Source organism: Suricata suricatta, chromosome 3, assembly GCF_006229205.1.
Source record: "Suricata suricatta isolate VVHF042 chromosome 3, meerkat_22Aug2017_6uvM2_HiC, whole genome shotgun sequence".
NCBI classification, from domain to species: domain Eukaryota; kingdom Metazoa; phylum Chordata; class Mammalia; order Carnivora; family Herpestidae; genus Suricata; species Suricata suricatta.
In genome coordinates this window covers 31,786,789-31,807,748 of record NC_043702.1, presented here as the reverse complement: position 1 = coordinate 31,807,748, position 20,960 = coordinate 31,786,789, and the positions used below count along the sequence as shown (strand labels likewise).

General features: G+C 34.1%; 1 protein-coding gene across 1 annotated transcript in view; it reads left to right on the top strand.

Annotated features, from left to right (window-relative positions):
* The window catches only part of BMPR2 (bone morphogenetic protein receptor type 2), a 201,451-nt gene that overhangs the window by 157,835 nt on the left and 22,656 nt on the right, over window positions 1-20,960 (top strand). The window contains exons 4-10 of the mRNA XM_029934043.1: window positions 3,566-3,676; window positions 4,447-4,538; window positions 6,328-6,558; window positions 7,277-7,391; window positions 11,862-12,022; window positions 12,968-13,115; window positions 19,594-19,730. Coding sequence (XP_029789903.1) covers window positions 3,566-3,676; window positions 4,447-4,538; window positions 6,328-6,558; window positions 7,277-7,391; window positions 11,862-12,022; window positions 12,968-13,115; window positions 19,594-19,730 — 995 coding nt within the window. The remainder of the gene's footprint in view (window positions 1-3,565; window positions 3,677-4,446; window positions 4,539-6,327; window positions 6,559-7,276; window positions 7,392-11,861; window positions 12,023-12,967; window positions 13,116-19,593; window positions 19,731-20,960) is intronic.

Sequence of the window (20,960 nt, the reverse complement as noted above, 5' to 3'; positions counted from 1 at the left end):
TTATCAATAACCTTCTAAAACGGAAAGCACTCAGCTCAGGTGTTTTCACTGTTGAATTCTAGCAACATTCAAAGAAGAAATGATACTGGAGTGCCTGGGTGGCTCAGTCAGTTCAGCATTTGGATTCTTGATTTCTGCTCAGGTCCTGATCTCATGTTTATGATTTCAAGCCTCACATTAGGCTCCATGCTAATAGTCTGGAGCCTGCTTAGGATTCTCTTCTTCTCTCTTTCTACCCGTGCCCTCCTCGTGTTTGTTCTCTCTCTCTCTCTCTGTCTCTCTCTTTCTCTCTCAAAAATAAATAAATAAATACTTTTAAAAAATAATAAAGGAGAAATGATACCAATTCTCTAAATCGCTTTCAGAAAATAGAAGCAGAAGGAACACTTTCTAACTCATTCTGTGAAGCCAGCATTACCCTCATACCAAGACCATGAAAAGACCAGCCGGACTAGGATAGAATATTGGCAAAATACATATCAAAGATTTGTATCCAAGAAAAAAAAACTGTTAACAATAGGAAAACAGGGTGCTTGCATGGCTCAGTCTTTAAGCATTTGACTTGGACTCAGGTCATCATCTCAGGTTATCCTGAGTTGAAGTCCCATGTCTGATGAGCTCATGCCCTGCTTTTGGGTGAGCTTGAGACCCTGCTCTGGGTGAGCACAAGCCCTGCTCTGGCTGAATATGAGCCCCACTTCTCTTCCTCCAGCACTGCCCCTGATACGATTCTCTCTTTCTGCCCCTTGCTCACTAGGGCACTCTTGCTCTTGCTCTCTCTCTTCCACTTTCATAGTAAAAGACAGTATTACAGGAGAAAAACAAATAGAAGTTTAATATATATACATCCTGCATACATGGAAGATTCCCAGAAAAACTGAGTAACTCTCTGACGTAGCCCAAGTCACCATGGTAAATGCTATCTCCAGCTAAGCCAAAAGAAAATGGGGAAGGGGGAGTGGGTTAAGGCAAGACCAGTAACGGAAAGTTACTAGGAAAAGCACAGTAAACAAGCGTATGGTTGTTATGTAGATTTAAGTCCTTGGCTTCTCTGTTGATGAAACTTTCTAGAATTTTAGTCTTTTTCCTCTTCCAAGTACAGAGAAGGAGACACCTTACAAATGGAGATTTTTTTCATAAATGTAAATGTCTTTTTTAACAGGGTAACTTCTACTTGGTTTTCAGAGCTGCTTCTGTGTCTGATGTTTCTTAAAAATAACCAGCTCAAGATAGTCCTTATGCCAAAGAAGCACATTATGAGGTGTTATATTCCGCTACCCTTTACCGCCACAACAGAACAGAATAGACTGTGTGGCTTAAACAACAGAAATCTATTATCTTACAGTTTGAGAGGCCAGAAGTCCAAGATTAGGGTGTCAGCGTGGTTGGGTTATGTTAAGAAACTCCTTCTGGCTTGTGGATAGCTACCTTCTAATGGCTTCCCCTCATGGGTGGTAGAGAGAGAAAGCCCTCTGACATCTCTTCTTATAAGGACACTAATCCTATCATGAAGGCCCCACTCCTTCGGCCTAATCTAAACCTCATCTAACCTCATCTAAACCTAATCCCAAAGGACTCACCTACAAAAACCATCACATTCAACATGAATTTTAAGGAAATGCAGTTCAATCTGTACTACATTTTGTTTATTCATTCATCAGTTTATGAACATTCATGTTGTTTCCACTTTGGACTATTTTGATTAGTATGCCATGAACATTCCTGTAGAAGTTTTTGTTTGAACATTTGTTTTCAGTTCTTTTGGGTATATGCCTAGGAGTGAAATTGCTAGGTCTTATGGTAATTTATGTCTAGCTTTTTGAAGAACTTCTAGAATGTTTTCCACTGCAGCTGTACTATTTACATTCCCACCAGTAATGTACAGAGAGTTCTGATTTCTTCATATTCTTGGCAAGACTTTTTATTTTCTGGGTTTTTTAAATTATAGCCATCCTGTGTATGTTTAGTATGAGTTTTTGTATGTAGCTTTCTTCCTGTAATTTATTCTGTAGAAGTAAGTACATTTATCTTTATGTTAAAGTCTAATAAAATCCAGTAAATATGCTGCAGATTAAAAGATTATTACATATATTGATGAGTGCGGAGAAATAAGTAGAATTTTTGAATCATTATATTGTATGCACCTGAAACTAATATTAACACTCTATGTTATATTTGAATAAATAAATAAATAAAAATTAAAAATAATAAAGTGACTTTGGGTTTAGGCACAAGCCTGGAGTTTAACTTGCTAAATAAGTAAGTATTCTAGTGCACTAATAGATTCTTTTGTAGAAATATTGTTTGACATTGTAATACTCAGTTGTGCTTAATTTGAGACAAATACATTCATTTAGAACAGGAATGCACATTGGAGGAACTCTTTTTCATAGAAGTTTCTGACTTTGCCACAGATGATTCTAGTTTGATATGACACATAATTATAATGTCCAAAGTGAGAAAGATTTAAAATAACAATATCCTTGAATGTAAAGAATTATCAAATAATGTTATCAGTCATCAAGCCTAGCCTAAGGTCATTATTACCAACCACTGAGTAAATACCTTCAATTAAAAAAAAAATGAACAGTTATTTCATTCCATTTTAGACAGCTCTATTTATCAGCTATAAGTTCTTGTGCATACTGAGTTAAAAACTGCTGTTTTTTGGATCTTATGTTCTTGTTAGCTGTTAAGTCCTTTTGTCCAGATAAAGACAACTGTCATATCTTCTCTAGTGTTTTTCTTTTTCCACACCAGACACTTCAGTTCTTTCTATCACATTTTAGAGTTCTTAAACCTTCACTATTCTATTCTGAATGTGCTTCAGTTTGTGGAAATCCATCCTAAAGTGTGTTTCATCTGGTCTACAGAATGGAACTAACACGTAGTATGGTTTACATGCTCCTAATGGCCCTGTAATTTAGATATATGTGTTCCCTGTCTGCAAGTGAATAAACTTTGGCTCAGACAGGTGAAGAAAATTTTCCCAAGGTAATGCGGTAAGTAGAATTGAGTTTCAAGTCCACTTCAGATTTCATTGCCTATAAAGTCATGTTCTTTTCATTAATAATCATGGTATCAGTATTGATAAACTGCCATTTATTAAATAAATAATACATATTCAACATGGTGCTAAGTACTTAGACTCCCATATAAGTCTCACAGAAGACTTATGAGGCAGAGTACTAATTTTACAAATGAGAAAATTAAAGATCAGAAGTCAGTTTGCCAAATTCCACTGAGAGTGGCATAGTCAAGATGTAAAACCAAAGGTGAGTCCAAAGACTGTCCTCTTAAATATTCTATTATTCTGCATATGCTGTTCCATGATGTAGTTGATATTTCAATAATTAGCACAACCAACAGGTGTTTCAGTGTTGTAAATCTGTATAAGATCATTTGTATGATTAAAAATACATAATTTGTAAATCACAAATTTATTTTTTTTAATTTGATACAAAACATTGCTGATTTGAATATATATTGATATAGTCTTTCTGTCAATTCTTTAAAAAATACTAAAATAAGAAATAACTGTGTTTTAAAATTTGTCTTCTTTTAGGTCCACCTCATTCATTTAACCGAGATGAGACAATAATCATTGCTTTGGCATCAGTCTCTGTATTAGCTGTTTTGATAGTTGCCTTATGCTTTGGATACAGGATGCTGACAGGTAAAAGTATCATCTTTTTTTTCTTGTTTATTAAATATACCATTTAGTCAGAATCAGTTTTCTCCTTTTTAAAATGTCTGTGCTAAGAAGATCTCTGTGCTACAATAGCTCTCATCCTCTCTAAACCTTTTCCCCTAGTTTTTATGAAAATTTTCAAGCATATACAAAATATCTGTCACACAGCCTCAATGATTATTACATATATATATCATCCATAGCCGCACTCATCACACCCTTCATGGTATTGGATATTTTGAAGTAAATTGTATATGTCATTTATCTGTAAAAACTTTAGTATTATCTCTAAAATATACATACATACACCTTATATGTATGTATGTAACCACAATACCATTTTCACACCTATATATCAATCAATTTTAGTATCATCAACTCTCCAGTCAGTTTTAATAAATAATAGGTTTGATGAGCTTTTTAGGAAATCAGTACCCATTCATTCATTTGAATAACTTTTTTTAAGTTATTAAAACATTCTTTAATGTTTCTGTAATATTTTTTCGAATTTTATGCTAGATCTGTTACTGGAACTATCTCCCAAAATTCAGCTTTAATGTTATTATTCATCATTCATCTTCATTTAGAGATGATTCTTAGTTTAGTAAATAGTTTTAATCTTGGTGACATTGGGCGTAAATCTTGCTGCCTACCTTCTGTAGCTCTTCTTTTTAGCAATTATAAGAAAAAGTATAATAAAGATCTTCATTTTAAGAGAACCGTGCATTAGCAACTTTTTTTTCCTATTGTTATAGGAGACCGTAAACAAGGTCTTCACAGTATGAACATGATGGAGGCAGCAGCATCAGAACCCTCTCTTGACCTAGATAATCTGAAGCTGTTGGAGGTAAGATTGCTGTTAGATACTATGGACTGTTCTTTCTGCTCTTATAGTATATCTGAGACAGTAACTTCATTCACTCACTACATCATTCATCCATTTATTCCATGAGCCTTTATTAACTATCACTTTGGTGCCAGGGCTTATTCCAGGCACTGAGAATCTACATAAAAACTACAGAGAGCCCCTTTGAGACTTGTATTCTAGTGGGAAAGAGTCTACAAACAGGTGAAACAAATAAGTGTATGTTACTTCTAGTAATAAGTGCTATAGAAAAAAATAGCACAGATAAAAATAAAAGATGGAAAGGGAGTTAGTAAAAAAAGTGTATTTAAAAAAGAGACAAAGTGTATTTAGAAAGGACACAATCTTTGAGTAAACACTGCAACAGTGTACAGGAATAAAGATGTGAAATTCTGAGAAGAATGTGCCATTTAAGCAACCCATGGTATATGCCAAATAAATATTACTTGCCTGCATATGTTATATATTTTTATAGGTACATACAACTGTTATATATTATGTTGAATTTAATTTTCATTTGGTAATATCTCAGAACCTATGTTATAGTTTTACCATGATGAATGATTTTATGATTATTATTAGAATAAATAAACTATGATTGCCACACTAGAGACTGTTAAATAATAGATGTGGTAGAATTAATTATATAAAACATTTCAACACATAAAAAAAGAATTGTTAAAGAGCTGGTATAAATCAATATAGAAGAAACAGCTCATAAAAAATGGACCAAAAAGATGAAGTGTCAATTCATAAAAGAATTAAAGATAGCTTTTAAATGCATAATAAGATGTCTAATTTACTAAATTGAAAAAAAATAACTAGTTAAAACCACAGGATTTTATCTTGGACTGAGTAAAACACTCCCAAACATTGCTGACTTAATTATATATTGATACAACCTTTCTAAAAGGCAGTCTGTTTGTTAAATAATTAACCTAGAAATATTGAGTGAAATATGACAAAAATCCATAAATAAATCATGGTAAATCCTTAACCAGTTTCAGCAAAGTAAAATCCCCAAAAGCCAAAAATGAAGAGAATGGGTTGCAATTTGCTGCTTTTATTTTTTTATTGTGTCCTGAATGTTATGCATGTTATATTGAGACGTTGTGTTCTGGTAGGTTTTTCTAAAGTGTGTTTATTTCCATTATTTGTTTTAGTAGGCAGTTAACTTGGTTGGACATACTGTGAACTCCTTATGTCTTAGGTAGAAGCTCAAATCTCACTGCAATTGTTTTATCTTTAGCTGGAATTGGTCTCCAGTATTCACTGGGTTTCCCCCCTCACTCTCCTTTGTGGGATTCTCCTCTCCCTTTCCAGCATTTTTGGTTGCCCTAAATTCTGTTCTCTGGCTCCTGGGGCCAGGAAGATTATGGATTTTCTATCACAGTTCTAGCTGTACTGCACAGGGTTCATTTCAGCCTACTCTCAGGCTATAAAAATGAGTAGTTCACCGTATGGTGTTCCTTCCTTTTACGTGTTGACTCCCCTCAGAATCTGCTTCCTTTTGTTCATTCTCTAGCACTTTCAGATTTCTTTTTAAAATTTTGTTTGAGTTCATAGTTGTTATCTATGGGAGGGCTGGGTCTTATAGGAGTTTCCTGAGCCATATGAGATGTGGAATTTATTAGTTTCTTGACTGTGGAGTAATTTAAACTATAAGCAATAGAGAACTGTGGTATACTTTTGGATTTACATTTTTCTAGAAAATTGATTGTTCAGTTGTGATATGAATTAATACCTTGTTTCCTTCACAACAAATTTACAGCTGATTGGCCGGGGTCGATATGGAGCAGTATATAAAGGTTCCTTAGATGAACGTCCAGTTGCTGTAAAAGTGTTTTCCTTTGCAAATCGTCAGAATTTTATCAATGAGAAGAATATTTACAGAGTGCCTTTGATGGAACATGACAACATTGCTCGCTTTATAGTTGGAGATGAAAGAGTTACTGCGGATGGACGCATGGAATATTTGCTTGTGATGGAGTATTATCCCAATGTAAGTTCTTTATAAAAATTAAATGTTTATATCAGCTGTCAATCAGAATTTTAGGAGGATTACTGTTATGTAAAGCATTGGTGGTTTCCAAACTCGTTATTAATGGTTTGCACTGAGATAAGGATTTCGCATCAGAATATGAATCAACTAAGTCACAAGTTAACTTTTTAGTTCGTCTGTCTGTCTCTCCCTCTCAGAAAGACTTTCTTGATGATGGAAAGTGTTTTGACTGATACTCATTCTGGTTCAAGCTCCTTATCCCTAACTGGTAATAAATACTTTATGGATGAGAACCTTGAATAGCACTGACACATATATACTTATGAAAGGTTTCTATTTCATACTTGTAAACCATAACAATATAATTTGTATTTGTACTGGTAAGATATACAGTATAAAGAAAGAGTAAAAGATTATTTCTTCTATCTTAATTTGAGAAATCAAAGAAGCATTTAATATGAAATAATCATTTATACTTTTTAACATTGGAGAAAAAAATTAATAATGTTTAAATTATCCTTTCCATCATCTTTTTCCCTCTCTACTCACAGATATGTCTTACTCTTTTGAGATTTTAAAATGTCATAGTTTATTAAATATCCATGGATTCCTAACCTTCTTAAATACTTTAGAAAGCTACTGCTCATTTACCTCCTCATGTACAAGTAAATTAATTCCACTTTTTTGGGGGTATTTGTGTATTTCTTCTTTTATATAGGGATCTCTCTGCAAGTATTTAAGTCTCCATACAAGTGATTGGGTCAGCTCTTGCCGTCTGGCTCATTCTGTGACTAGAGGACTGGCTTATCTTCATACAGAATTGCCACGAGGAGGTAAGTAGAAAATGAATGACACTCATGTGGGTCAAAATTCACAAAGGGAAATTTTATTCATATCTTCAATCTAAGATTATATTTTATATAATAGATTTATTAGTAGCCAATTGTTTGAAGGATCTGGCTTGAGAAAATATATTTGAAATATAACAGGAAGAATAAGGAAAAGAACTTTAAAACCCTAGAGAGGTCATGGATCCTATTAAGATTTTGATTAAAGCTCTGAACACCTCTGTAAACATACGTGTATGGTATACTTTAAAAAATGTTCTTGTGATTCTAGGGGTTCTCAGACCCTTTAAAGTCCATCTATGGACTTAGGTTCAGAACCTCTTAGCTATGCTATAGTATACATTTCCTTGCATTTATTTGCTTACTTAAATGAAATACAGTGCATTACCAATTCCTTAGTTTTAACATCTTATGGATATTTATTCTATAGTTTGGTTGGTCTTTAGTATAAAACCTACACATATCTTTTTATAACTCAGTATTTCTCTTAGCTAGAGTTAGGTTTGGTCGAATCTGTCAGGGGGAAAAAATAACAGGCTTCAATAAGAATGATTTTTTTCTCATGTAAAAATTTAGAGAGAGACCATGGATTCGTGTAGCCTAAGCCTCCATAATATTTCTCCTCTGTTATTTTTCCCCATTATTCTTTATATATGGCTTACATTTTCAAGGTCATCTCATTGTCCATCATGCTATATTCTAATCAGTAAGGAAAGGTCGAAGGAATTGCCCCTTTCTACCTCCAGAAAGCCTATTCTCATATTTATTTTTATCTTCCAGAACTTAGTTCACCCTTAATCACCACACTTAGCTGAAAAAAATGTTGGTGTTATTGTTGTTGTTGTTGTTGTTGTTTTTAAGCTGGCTATGTTGCCCTCTCAAATAATATTGGATTCTGTACTCAGCTGAAGGAGGATAATGTATGATGGGGAGTCAGTCTTTGCCAGTGTTTCAGGACTGTGGTTTGTGTTCTTTGCCATAACTACAGTTCTCTTCATCATAAATACACATTTTTGCTAGTTGTTCAAAGCATCTCTTTAATACATTGACTTTCTCACTTTGTTTCAAAATATACCTCACATCACAGGTACATCTAAATTAGCTTCATTGCAAAAATCAGTCTTTGTGCTTTTTCAAGCTTTCATCCCCTTACAGGATTTTGTTATCATACTACAGTCCAAAATATTGTTTTTTCAATTTCTTTGACCTCTATGGAAAGAGAATCTTTAATATATCAGCTTCTTAGATCTTTGTTCTATTGTATAATAGCATGGATCATCTTTTCTAGCTGCTGCTTCATATATAAATGATTTCTCCTGAATAATTTATTAATTCATTTATCTTGACATCTTGCTTTTCCTGAATACAGAATTGACCAATGTTATTGCCTATGTCAGCAATTTGATGCACTTATTCTAGTGCTTTAGGACATTAACAATTTGGACTGTGTTTCCTTACTCTTAAATATTATTGTAATTCACTTAAAAAGCTGACTTAGCACAGAACTTAAAATACAATCCTCCCTTTTCAAGACTTGCATGATTTAGCAAGGTTTCAAGTCAAACATTGGCTGAAAAGAATGGTTTACATCAAATAAGAGTTTTATTTAAATATAGGGTTACTCTCAAATATTACTTAATATCACTTAAACTAGTTAACCCCCCCTTTTGTTTAGGTAACCTTTTTTTAAAAAACTGAGTATATATATTCTATTGCAGAAAAATGTATAATAGCTATTTTAGGGGTTTTTTGGTTTTTTTTTTAGTATAGTAGCTATTTGAATTTATGCTTTTACCTAATGTTTTAAAGATATTGGAAATATATGATATTATTTCAAAATATTTAAAGTATTATATCACTTTTTGTCAGAGAACACTTTTTAATGGTATCTTCACTTTTTAAAATTTTTTTTCAATGTTTATCTATTTTTGAGAGACAGAGAGAGCACAAGCAGGGAAGGGGCAGAGAGAGAGGGAGACACAGAATCCAAAACAGGCTCCATGCTCTGAGCTGTCAGCACAGGGCTGGAACTTACAAACCGATCATGATTTGAGCTGAAGTCGGATGCTTAACTAACTGAGCCACCCAGGCACCCTGTCCCCACCCCCTTACCCCCCCAGTACCTTCAGATATAACTTTGCTGTTTGGCATAGAATTTTTATGGTAAGAAATAATACTATTATTATTTTATTTAGCTTTTTTTTTTTTAGCTTCAGAATAAGGAGTTGACCCTGCTTATTTATTGGTAATTGTCCTCCTCATTAATTTTTTCCAGATAATGTCAATGAAACTTATTACCATACTCCTCCCCAATTTAACAAAGAAAGAACATATTATAGATCACTAAAATCTAACAAAATTACTATTAACTGTGTACATCCTTCCAAATCCTTTACTGTGTGTGTCTACGTCCACAGAGAGTCAAATTTTTTTTTCAGATTTTATCTTTTAACACAATTAAAATAATATCATGCCCTGCTTTTCTTTGAAATATTTGCCTAGTGGGGCACCTGGATGGCTCAGTCGGTTAAGTGTCTGACTTCGGCTCAGGTCATGATCTTGTGGTTCATGGGTTCAAGCCCTGCGTCTGGCTCTGTGCTGACAGCTAGCTCAGAGCCTGGAGCCTGTCTTAAGAGTCTGTGACTTCCTCTCTCTCTGCCCCTCCCCTGCTTACACTGTCTCTGTCTCTCAAAAAAAAAAAAAAAACACACACACACACACAAAAGCAAAAAACATTTTAAAAAATGAAATATTTGCCTAGTATAGTGCTACTACCCATGGCAAAATCATTGTATATTCTTCTTTCTCTGCACTCCCTACCCCCAAATAAAAAGGATTAAAAGGAATACCAAGGAGAACTTTAAGGGGAGAGTCTCTCAAAAAGGCAGTCCTTACTTCTACCCTTTGCATTGGTAATGAATCCTGTCTTGTTTCCTTTCTTCTCTTCCTTTCCCTTGTTTTCTCCTTTACCCATTCCTTATTTGCTCCCCACCCCTCCTCTTGCAATTCTTTCATTCTTTCATGTCTTTTTTTTTCTTCCATAGTAGCAGAAGGTACTACCCTATTTTCTTCTCTGACTGTATTACTGACTTGTTCCCCATTTTCCCCATTATTTTTGCCTGATTTCCCTAAGTGTGAGATCTTTAAGTATTGATTTGATATTAATATAAAATATTTTCCAAATATAGAAACATTTTTATCTCTGTAAATTTCTTATATAAAAATCACCTAGAGATTATACTATACATAGTAGTATTGTGGTTTTATCCAGAATAAGAAAAGCAGGTCTTTTAGGGGTTGAGTGAACCATGTTAGTACAAGCTTTGGAGGGCTATACCAGGAGGTGAGAGGGGAGAAAATTAATAAGAAATCAGCTCTTTTTTAACTACTATTTCTTTCCTCCAGTTGTGTGTTGCCCAATTTTTTATATATAATAGGAATCATTATCCTCTGTTTTTAGTTTCATTGTTGGTGAAATTATAGACTCATATTCATTAATGAGAATAATGAATGTAAATACTGAGACTATATGGGCCTAAATATAAATACTCAATAAATTTATCATTGACTCTGTTCTGATAGCTCTATTTCTTTGTATACCTAGACACTTACTTTAAATTTCAGAAATTGTAGTATAGAATATTTTTCAATTCAAGAGCTATAGTTTTACTTAATATAATATTTAGGTTTCCTTAAAAAGAAATATGTTTTTGATGGGGCAGCTTAGGTTAGATACATTCTTTCAGTCAGCAAACATTTACTGTGTGCCAAGCCTTTTGCATTCAGGTAAAATATGTTCTCTTTCTACCTTCATGGAGCACAGAGTCTAGTGGTAAGTAATAGTGCTCTGCTTCTCTGTAAAGTCAGAAAACAGGTTTTCATATCTTGGTGAGAGATACCAGCTCCTCTACTTATTCTCCAGGTCCATTGTAAAACTGTTTCTAGTTTGATTTGAAAACTGAGGTGGGCTTAGAAACAGGGCTAAATCTGAGGGCAGGACTGGATGTTCTGTCATAAGTTTGATCATTTAAGCCATAGGAGAATAGTGTAACATACAATATACAGATTTGGAGCCATCTCAACAAGCTGACTTTTTTTAGTTATTTATATAAAATATTTCTTTCTCTGTTGCTTCCTTTTGCTACCCTTAGAAGAAGAGGAAAAAACAAGTATGTTTTAAAATTAGAAGCAATAGCATATTGGTTATTAGTTGCAGCTAAATATTTAAAGCTTAATTAATTACACATGCAGTAGTAGTTTATGTTGTAAAATACAGTGAAAATATTGATGATTATGAATTGAAGCTTTGCTTTCTTGTGCCCCTTTTTGTTATTAGAAAATTAAATGGCAGGAAAATAATTATCTGTATTTTTGTAGCCCCTATTACCTGCATATTTAATTTATGTCCAACGGTGCTATTTAAGCATTGATAAATTTTTGAAATTATCTAAACAGATCATTATAAACCTGCAATTTCCCATCGAGATTTAAACAGCAGAAATGTCCTGGTGAAAAATGATGGAACCTGTGTTATTAGTGACTTTGGATTGTCCATGAGGCTGACTGGAAATAGACTGGTACGCCCAGGGGAAGAAGATAATGCAGCCATAAGTGAGGTGAGTGTATACAAAAAGTATCAATCTGATGTACTTTGAGAGCACAATGAATTGCATTAAAAAAAATCTACCCAAAACAGTTACCTTTACATACTACCAATTATAGCATGTTAGTAATTACAAAATTAAGACAGAAAACTTTGCATGAAGTTTATGAGTTCTTTATGGAAATCATTGCTGTTCCAACTCATTGTTTTAAATGTTTGTTCATTTACTTATTTATTTATTTATTTATTTATTTTGAGAGAGAAAGAGAGAGCTCAGGGGAGAGGTAGAGAAAGAGGGAGAGAATCCCAAGCAGGCTTTGTGCCATCAGTGCAGAGCCCCATGCATGGCAGACCTGAGCCAAAATCAAGAGCTAGATACTTAACAGACTGAGCCACCTAGGTGCCCCCCACCAACTCATTTTTGACAGGCATTAGGAGGAGGATTGTAGGAACTGTATTTTTTATTAAGTACTGCTTTTTGAAGTTAGAGTAAAATTTCCAAGTTTGAGATAGGACAGTCACCTTCTGATAATCATGATTAAAATGTGCACCACATCCTTCCTGACCTTTTTTTCTCTGCATTCCCAAACACATGTCTCTCTATGTATATATATTTTATAATTTAAAAAAATTTTAATATTAAATATATATACTATTGTACACTTTTATCACTGTGTCTTGCAAATGTTTCTTCATTGACATACATAGGATAGTCTAGCTTAATCTTTTGGATTGATGAATAGTATTCAATAGAATGGCTTTACCACAGTTTAATTATTCAAGAGGGGCAGTTTACAGATAAAAAATTAGGTATGGAAAGGTTCAGTGACATGTCTAAGGTAAGATAATGTATCACTGACATATAGTTGACATGAAATTTATGTAAAACTTGTGGTCTGATGTATGCCTTTCAGAATATGCTACATTGTTTCTGAAAAATATCACTCTAATTTGTCAGGTTGGCACAATCAGATATATGGCACCAGAAGTTCTAGAAGGAGCTGTGAACTTGAGGGATTGTGAATCAGCTTTGAAACAAGTAGACATGTATGCACTTGGACTCATTTACTGGGAGATATTTATGAGATGTACAGACCTCTTCCCAGGTAAGAGAATTGCTATAAAACTTGATATATGTTTTGAAGTGAAGCAGTTATGTTCTCTTTTTCTACCTATATTAAATAAGTCAATTTTTATGTTTTTACTTTCATTTAAACCTTTATTGCCATCTAGTGTTCAGAAACATTATTAGCAAAGGATGTCAATCAGGAAAACTTTGTAAAAGGACTCCAACTTTAGCTAATGCATAGGGGCACATGTAACCCAATGTTCATAGTGGCACTTTCAACAATAGCCAAATCATGGAAAGAGCCTAAATGTCCATCAACTGATGAATGGATCAAGAAGATGTGGTATGTATATACAGTGGAATACTACATGGCAATGAGAAAAAGTGCAATCTGGCCATTTGTAGCAAAATGAATGGACCTAGACGTATTCATGCTAAGCAAAATAAGTCAGACAGAGAAGGACAGATACCATATGTTGTCACTCATAGGTGTAACGGGAGAAACCTAATAGGACACCATAGGAATGGGAAAGGGCGGGGGGAAGAGTTGGGGAGAGGGAGTAAGGCAAATCATGAGAGACTTTTGAATGCTAAGCACAAACTGAGGGCTGAAGAGGGAGGGGGGAAGGTCATAGAGAGGGGCAGTTGTGGGGAAGAGCACTGGGTATTATATGGAAACCAACCTGGTAATAAATCATATATATACAAAAAAAGGACTCCAACTTTGCATCTGATTGCAGTTTTTTTTTTTAATCTTTATTTTTGACAGAGATGGAGAGACAGAGCATGAGCATGAGAGGGGCAGAGAGAAAGAGGGAGACACAGACTCCTAAGCAGTCTCCAGACTCTGAGCTGTCAGCACAGAGCCCAATGTGGGGCTCATACTCACAAACTGGGAGATCATGACCTGAGCCAAAGTCAGATTCTTAACCGACTGAGCCACCCAAGTGCCTCTGAGTGCAATTTAATTAATTTTTCATAATAGCTTATCTAACTGTGTTTAGTTTGGTCTCTGATTGCTTTAGCAATCATCATTGTTCTTATGCACCCTCTGAGCATTTGATAAGCTACACTTAAAATATTCCCTGAAGTGACCCAAGAAATTAGAAACCATGAATTTACTCTTGGAACATGTTTTTCTTTCTTTCTTCCTTTATTTTTTTCATTCTCCCTTCTTGACTTCCTGATTCCTGCTTTTCTTCCTTCCTTTCAATGAAAGAACACCCATTTAATATGAATGCTTATTTGAGGCTTACTTGAATTAGCCAAATGAGTTTATAGGTTTTCTCTTTTTATTAGGATTACATTACTGTCATTATTGCCCTCTAAAAACTTTAACTACCAATATGTGTGCATTGCATTCTTCTAGATGGTATACAAAATGACTTGATATCTATGGCTTCTATCTTATAGGAATAACACCATTAAAAGTATAGAAAAACGAAATACGGTAAATGGAAACAGCATTGGACAAACAACGTAATGGAACTATTTAATAATAAAAAAGATTAATAGTGGGGTTGAGGTTTTGTTTTGTTTTTAAAACAGTAAGCATTTAGCAGTAGTTTATAATTCTAAAAATAAAATAAGTTAATAATTACTTGAATTAACTACAGGTCAGGCAGTTATTATTTAGAAGTATATTTTCTAGTTAATTGGAAGTACAGAGTACTCAGTTGAGGTGTTTTTCTGGGCATAGCAGAATTGAAATAGGGTCACAGTAATATTGGAGCTTTTGAAACTTTTTAATTCTGTTACTAGAATGTAGGCCACAGATATTTTTAATATGCCTTAATCCAGAATTTTTGTTTTTTAAGAAACATGGCTGACTAAGATGACTCTTATACCAGCATTAGTACACAGCCATCAGCAGCATTTTTTCAACAATGACTGCAGTCGAAGAATAACTATTGTTTGGGCATTATAAATGATAATACTATTATGTGTATGAAAAGGGAAAGACAATTAAATCTTATTTGCAGAAGATTATTTTAGCAGATATGTAGTTTGAATTGAAATAGAACGAGAGGCAGTTTAAAAAGGAAAAAGACGAGTGCCTGGCTGACTCTGTCAGTAGAGCATGCAACTCTTGATCCTCTATGTCAGGGTCATGAGTTTAAGCCCCATAATGGAGGTGGAACTTACTTTAAAAAAAAAAAAAAGATAGGTAAGGGGTGCATAGGTGGTTCAGTCATTTAAGCATCTGACTCTTAATTTCAGCTCAGGTCATAGTCTCATGGTTTGTGGGATCAAGCTCTGTGTCAGGCTATGCTGACAGTTCGGAGACCACTTGGGATTCTCTCTCTCTCTCAGGTGCATGCACATGCTTGCTGGCTCTCTCGCTCTTGCTCTCTCTCTCTCTCAAAATCAGTAAATAAACATCTTTTAAAAACATGTAAAAGAATAAGGTGTTACTATTTAATGGATACATGGTTTCAGTTTGGAAAAATGGAAAAGTTCTAGAGATGGATAGTGTGACAGTTGCACAGTATTCATGTACTTACTGCCTTAGGACTGACTAAATACTTAAAAATTGCTAAAATGGCAAATTTTATGTTATGTATATTTAACCACGATGAAAATAAAAATAAAGGAAAATAATGAGAGTTGCAATAAGAAATCCTATAATCTTGGATATGAGCAAGAGGAGCCACATGTGAGAAAATGTAGAGAAGAAGTCTGTGGTTCTTCTTAGCTATTAGAAGAAAATCTAAGGAACTGAGAAATATTCAGAGATCTAAGAAATAATGAGGGTGGCAGCCAGGAACTTAGGAAAAAACACTGGTTTATATTGGAAACATGAATTTCTCCAGTTATGGAGACTTTGATATGGGGCATATAGATGGACAGCTGAAGAAATTTTTTTTTTAAGAATTTTTAAGGGGCCCCTGGGTGGCTCAATCTGTTAAGCGTCCAACTTCAGCTCAGGTCATAATCTCAATCTCAAGGTTCATGAGTTCAAGCCCCACGTTGGGCTCTGTGCTGGCAGCTCAGAGCCTGGAGCCTGCTTCTGATTCTGTGTCTCCCTCTCTCTCTGCCCCTACCCTACTAGTTTTTTCTCTCTCCTTCTCTCTCTCTTCCCCTCTCTCTTCCCCTCCCTCTCTCTCTCTTCCTTTCTCAAAAACAAATAAAACATTTTAAAAGGTTTAAAAACTAAGAATTATTAATTTTTAAGTAAAGAGAATGTTGAGAGCACTAAAATTGAAATGATTTAGAAATTGTTTATATAAAAATGGTAAATGGGAACTTATGAGTGCATCACTCTTCTAAGAGAATAAATGAAGAGTGCAAAAAATTAGTGAATAAAGACTGAATATGGGGGACCTTCCTATACCAAAAGGTTAATTAAGAAGACTGTTGGTCAGAAAAATAGTGAGAAAACTAAGAAATCATAGTATCTTGGAAGTCAGTGTTAGAAAATGTTAAGAACTAAGACTGATAGCAGTACATATGATATAAGGTCAAAAGAAAATAGAACTGAGGAATGATCTTTGAATTTGAATAGGAGGAGGTCATTAGTATTCTTAGAGGAGTTTCTGTGGAATAGAGAAGACAGAAATATCAGAGTATGGGAAGGAAAAGTATTAAGAAAGGAAGAAGATACAAGACACTCTTAAAAATGTTAACAATGAAACAGGATGAAGTTGAATAAGAAGGAGCCCTCAAACATGTTAATAAGGATGGAGGATAGCATGTTATAACATTTTTGGAAAATATTTTTTCAAATTTCTATGATATGTCTCCAAATGCAGTACATGCTTTATTATTAAATGTAAATACTGTGTAATATTGACTGACTCTCTTTGTAAATTATATGCAAAATAAATGAATCAGATGTCTATGTTACAATGAAATACTGAAATGCTGCAATGTTTCTATAAAGAAGGAATATGAAAGGAAAATAAAAAAGGAAGTCAAGAGAAAGGAAAAGGAAGAACGAGAACAAGCATAATTTAAGAAGGGAACTAAAAAGTTCCTAACTGCTTAAAGACATAATTAACAAATAGCAAATGAGGTGAGAAGCAGAGAATGGTATCTGATATTCTAGATATTTGATCTATTTTGGACAGTTTGAAAGAAAATGGGATTATAAAACTTCCCTCGAGCAATCCAATGATTATAAAGTTTTAAGAAAAACCAGTAAGACTAATATAATTCATGATGATGATGCCATTAACATTCATCTTTGTGTCCCTAGTGCCTAATACTAAGTTAGCTCTAAACAAGTATCTATTGAACAATTAGATTAAGAACCATGAAGCTTTATTAGAAATTTCTAATTCTTAATGTCATTTCATTAACAAAACAAGATTGTATATCAACTTTATTTAGCAGCTTTTCTCATTATATTTTAGACCTGCTTAAAACAAATAGGTAAAATCATGAATCTTTATTCTACTGAACCACATTTGAAAAAAAGTAGCTAATAAATAACACTTGGAAGACATCTATATGTGTTGTATATATGTCTCAGAGAGATAGATATAATATACTAGTAAATATCTTACGGTTCACAAATACTGAGGTTTTACTAGATGAGGTTTCATGAACAAAAGTGATATACTAATGGGCAGTATTAAAACTTTTAATTTTGTCTTTCAAGTTCAATATTGATGGTGATTGTCAACAGTAAGTATTTGCTTAGGGGGCACCTGAGTGGCTCAGTCAATTAAGCATCCAACTCTTGATTTCAGCTCAGGTCATGATCTCATAATTCATGAATTAGAGCCCCACATTGGGCTCTGTGCTGCCAGTACGGAGCCTGCTTGTGAATCTCTCTCCTCCCTTCTCGGACCCACTCCAACTTGCATTTTCTCTCTCTCCTTCAGAATAAATAAATACACTTAAAAAACAATAAGTGTTTTCTTAAATGTTTAGAGTTATAAAATATCACTTGTGTAGATACTGTAATATTCTAAATTATAGAATTAATCCTTGTAATATCTTTTTTAATATTGGTGGAGGGCAAATGTTTATAGGTTTTTGAATATCCAAATTGACACATAAAACTTAAATACATGTTTAATATTTTCTTTTTTAAAAAACTGTTTAATGTTTATTGAGAGACAGAGTCAAGAACATGAGCATGGGAAGGGCAGAGAGATGAGGAGACACAGAATCTGAAATAGGCTTCAGGCTCTGAGCTGTCAACACAGAGCCCGATGTGGGCTCGAACTCACAAACCACAAGGTCATGACCTGAGCCAAAGTCAGACCCTTACCTGACTGAGGCACCCAGACACCCCTCATAAAGTATCTATCTGGATCATCATAACTTTTGTATTATTTCCATGTGAGTGAGGTAAGGAAGACAGACATTGCCGTTTTGTTGGCAGGAAAACTAAAACACAAAATAGTTAAATGACTTTTCCAGGATAGAGATGAAGCCACTATTGGAGCTCAAGTACCTTATATTCTGGTGTTCTTCCTTCTGATTCAGCCTGTCATTCTAATGGGATGGGGGCTGGGGCCAGCAGATAGGAAAAGTCTCTCTCCTGTGTTCTTTGTCAAGATTTTGACTAGACCATTGGTTTCCTGACTGTTGGTTCAGTGATCTTCTGTATGGCACAATATGTTTATTAAGTTTAATTTGATCACATTTTATAAAAATCACAAGCTTCCCATGACAGCAGCTTATGGGTGATAAATAGGGTTATTAAACAGTGGTAGAATGCTGATACTTAAAAATCCTTGATCTAGATATTACTTCTTAAGAGGGATTTTTTAAAAATCAGTATATTGATTTTATCTGTCATGGCCATTAATCATAAAAATTTTCATGACATTTGATACAATCTGGCTGGACTATAATAGAGCCAGTGGCATATTAAGGCATGATGACTATACATTCTGTCCACTTAGATTTGGTTCTACAGACGTGTATAGTACTATATCCTGGACTTTCTCCTCATATTCATCACCCTCAAGCCCTGGGTAGGGTAAGAATTCAGGCATTTTCAAGTATTAAATGCACCTTGTGTATATAATAATCCTCCCAATTTAGTAATACTAGAAACCATTTAAAAATAGCTATGTCCATGGTTGAAACTACCTCTTGATTTATCAACGAACATTTAATTTATCAAAGATTATTCTAAGTAAAGCATTTATTAATTGATACTGTATTAAACCCACAACAGGATCTTTTTTGCATTTCCAAATATTCTCAAAGGGGTTAAAGAAATAAAAAATGATTGTGAAATAATTTCTTTGCTTATTTAGTATCAGAAATTGTGGGGGCGCCTGGGTGGCTCAGTCTGGTTAAGCCTCTGACTTCGGCTCAGGTCATGATTTCATGGTCCGTGAGTTTGAGCCTTGCATTGAGCTCTGTGCTGACATCTCAGAGCCTGGAGCCAGCTTTGGATTCTGTGTCTCCCCATCTTTCTGCCCCTTCCCCTCTCATGCTCTGTCTCTGTCTCAAAAATAAATAAAACATTAAAAAAAACTGTGGTGTTATTCCATCATTTTATGATAATTTAAAATTTTACTTTATCTTAAAAAAAAAAAAATACACAGGTGAATCTGTACCAGAATACCAGATGGCTTTTCAGACAGAAGTTGGAAACCATCCCACTTTTGAAGATATGCAGGTTCTGGTGTCTAGGGAAAAACAGAGACCCAAATTCCCAGAAGCTTGGAAAGAAAACAGCCTGGTAAGAAAAAAGCTAAATTATTAAAAAGAGAACTTATGACTGAACATGTTTTAATGTTATTTGAAACAAAAATAGACTGTTGATGTTGATAGTTTTTGGAATTGTCTAATGCCAGAAATCCAACTTACTTGACTTTTATATTATACAGTTTCAAAATTTTCAGTATAAAAAAGTCCTCTTTTTGGTTCAGTTGTAGTTTTTTCCAAATATAAAATACTAGAGAGACTAAATTGTGTCTGAGGTTGCCAGATTGAATAACAGCTGGAATAATTAACATGCTAATATTTTTAAACATTATTGAAATTCCGTCTTACTCACTTGAGAGTAGTACCAAAAATGTTAATTAGTGGAAACTTACATATTCAATGGCTAATAGAATTTTAAACTACCTAAAAAAGAAACCAAGGTGTGCTTATAATTCTGCTTACTAAAATGCATTACAGAGGCGCCTGGGTGGCTCAGTCGGTTAAGCGTCCGGCTCCAGCTCAGGTCATGATCTCACGATTTGTGGGTTTGAGCCCCACATTGGGCTCTGTGCTGACAGCTCAGAGCCTGGGGCCGCTTCAGATTCTGTGTCTCCCTCTCTCCCTGCCCTTCCCTCATTTACACTCTGTCTGTCTTTCTCTCAAAAATAAATAAAAATAAAAAAATAAAATATTTAAAAAACAAATGTGGTCTAAAACACTAAAATATCTACAAAGGCTTCTGCCATTTTAGTACATTGTTGCTACAGCACTATAAACATCTTACAAACATTTACACATACACATGCACACACATACTCTCTGTCATATAATTTTTTTTTAACATAAGTAGGATCATTTCATTATCCAGTATCATTTTTTACTTATGGACAGGTTTTTCATGTCAATATCTGTCATGTATCTTTTTCTCCATTTAGTCAGTTTTCCATTGTATGATATATCCTAATTATTCAATTACCCTTTATTGATGGTAGTACCTATATTTCTTATTTTAAACACTTTTAAAGAATTATAATGTTATACCTAACATGGCAAATCAAATTAAATTAAATAGAAGGGCATTAAAAAGGACATGGAAAAGGAAAAGAGTACCTACCCCTAGCACCGTTCTTCAAAAGTAATTCCTATTAACAATGTTCTGAGGTTTTGGTTATTCTTTCTAACTTTTTCTTCTGGAGGTTACTGATAATGACTGTGAATACCATATCCTTATTTCTTACTATCTATCATTTACTTTTTCCTAGTT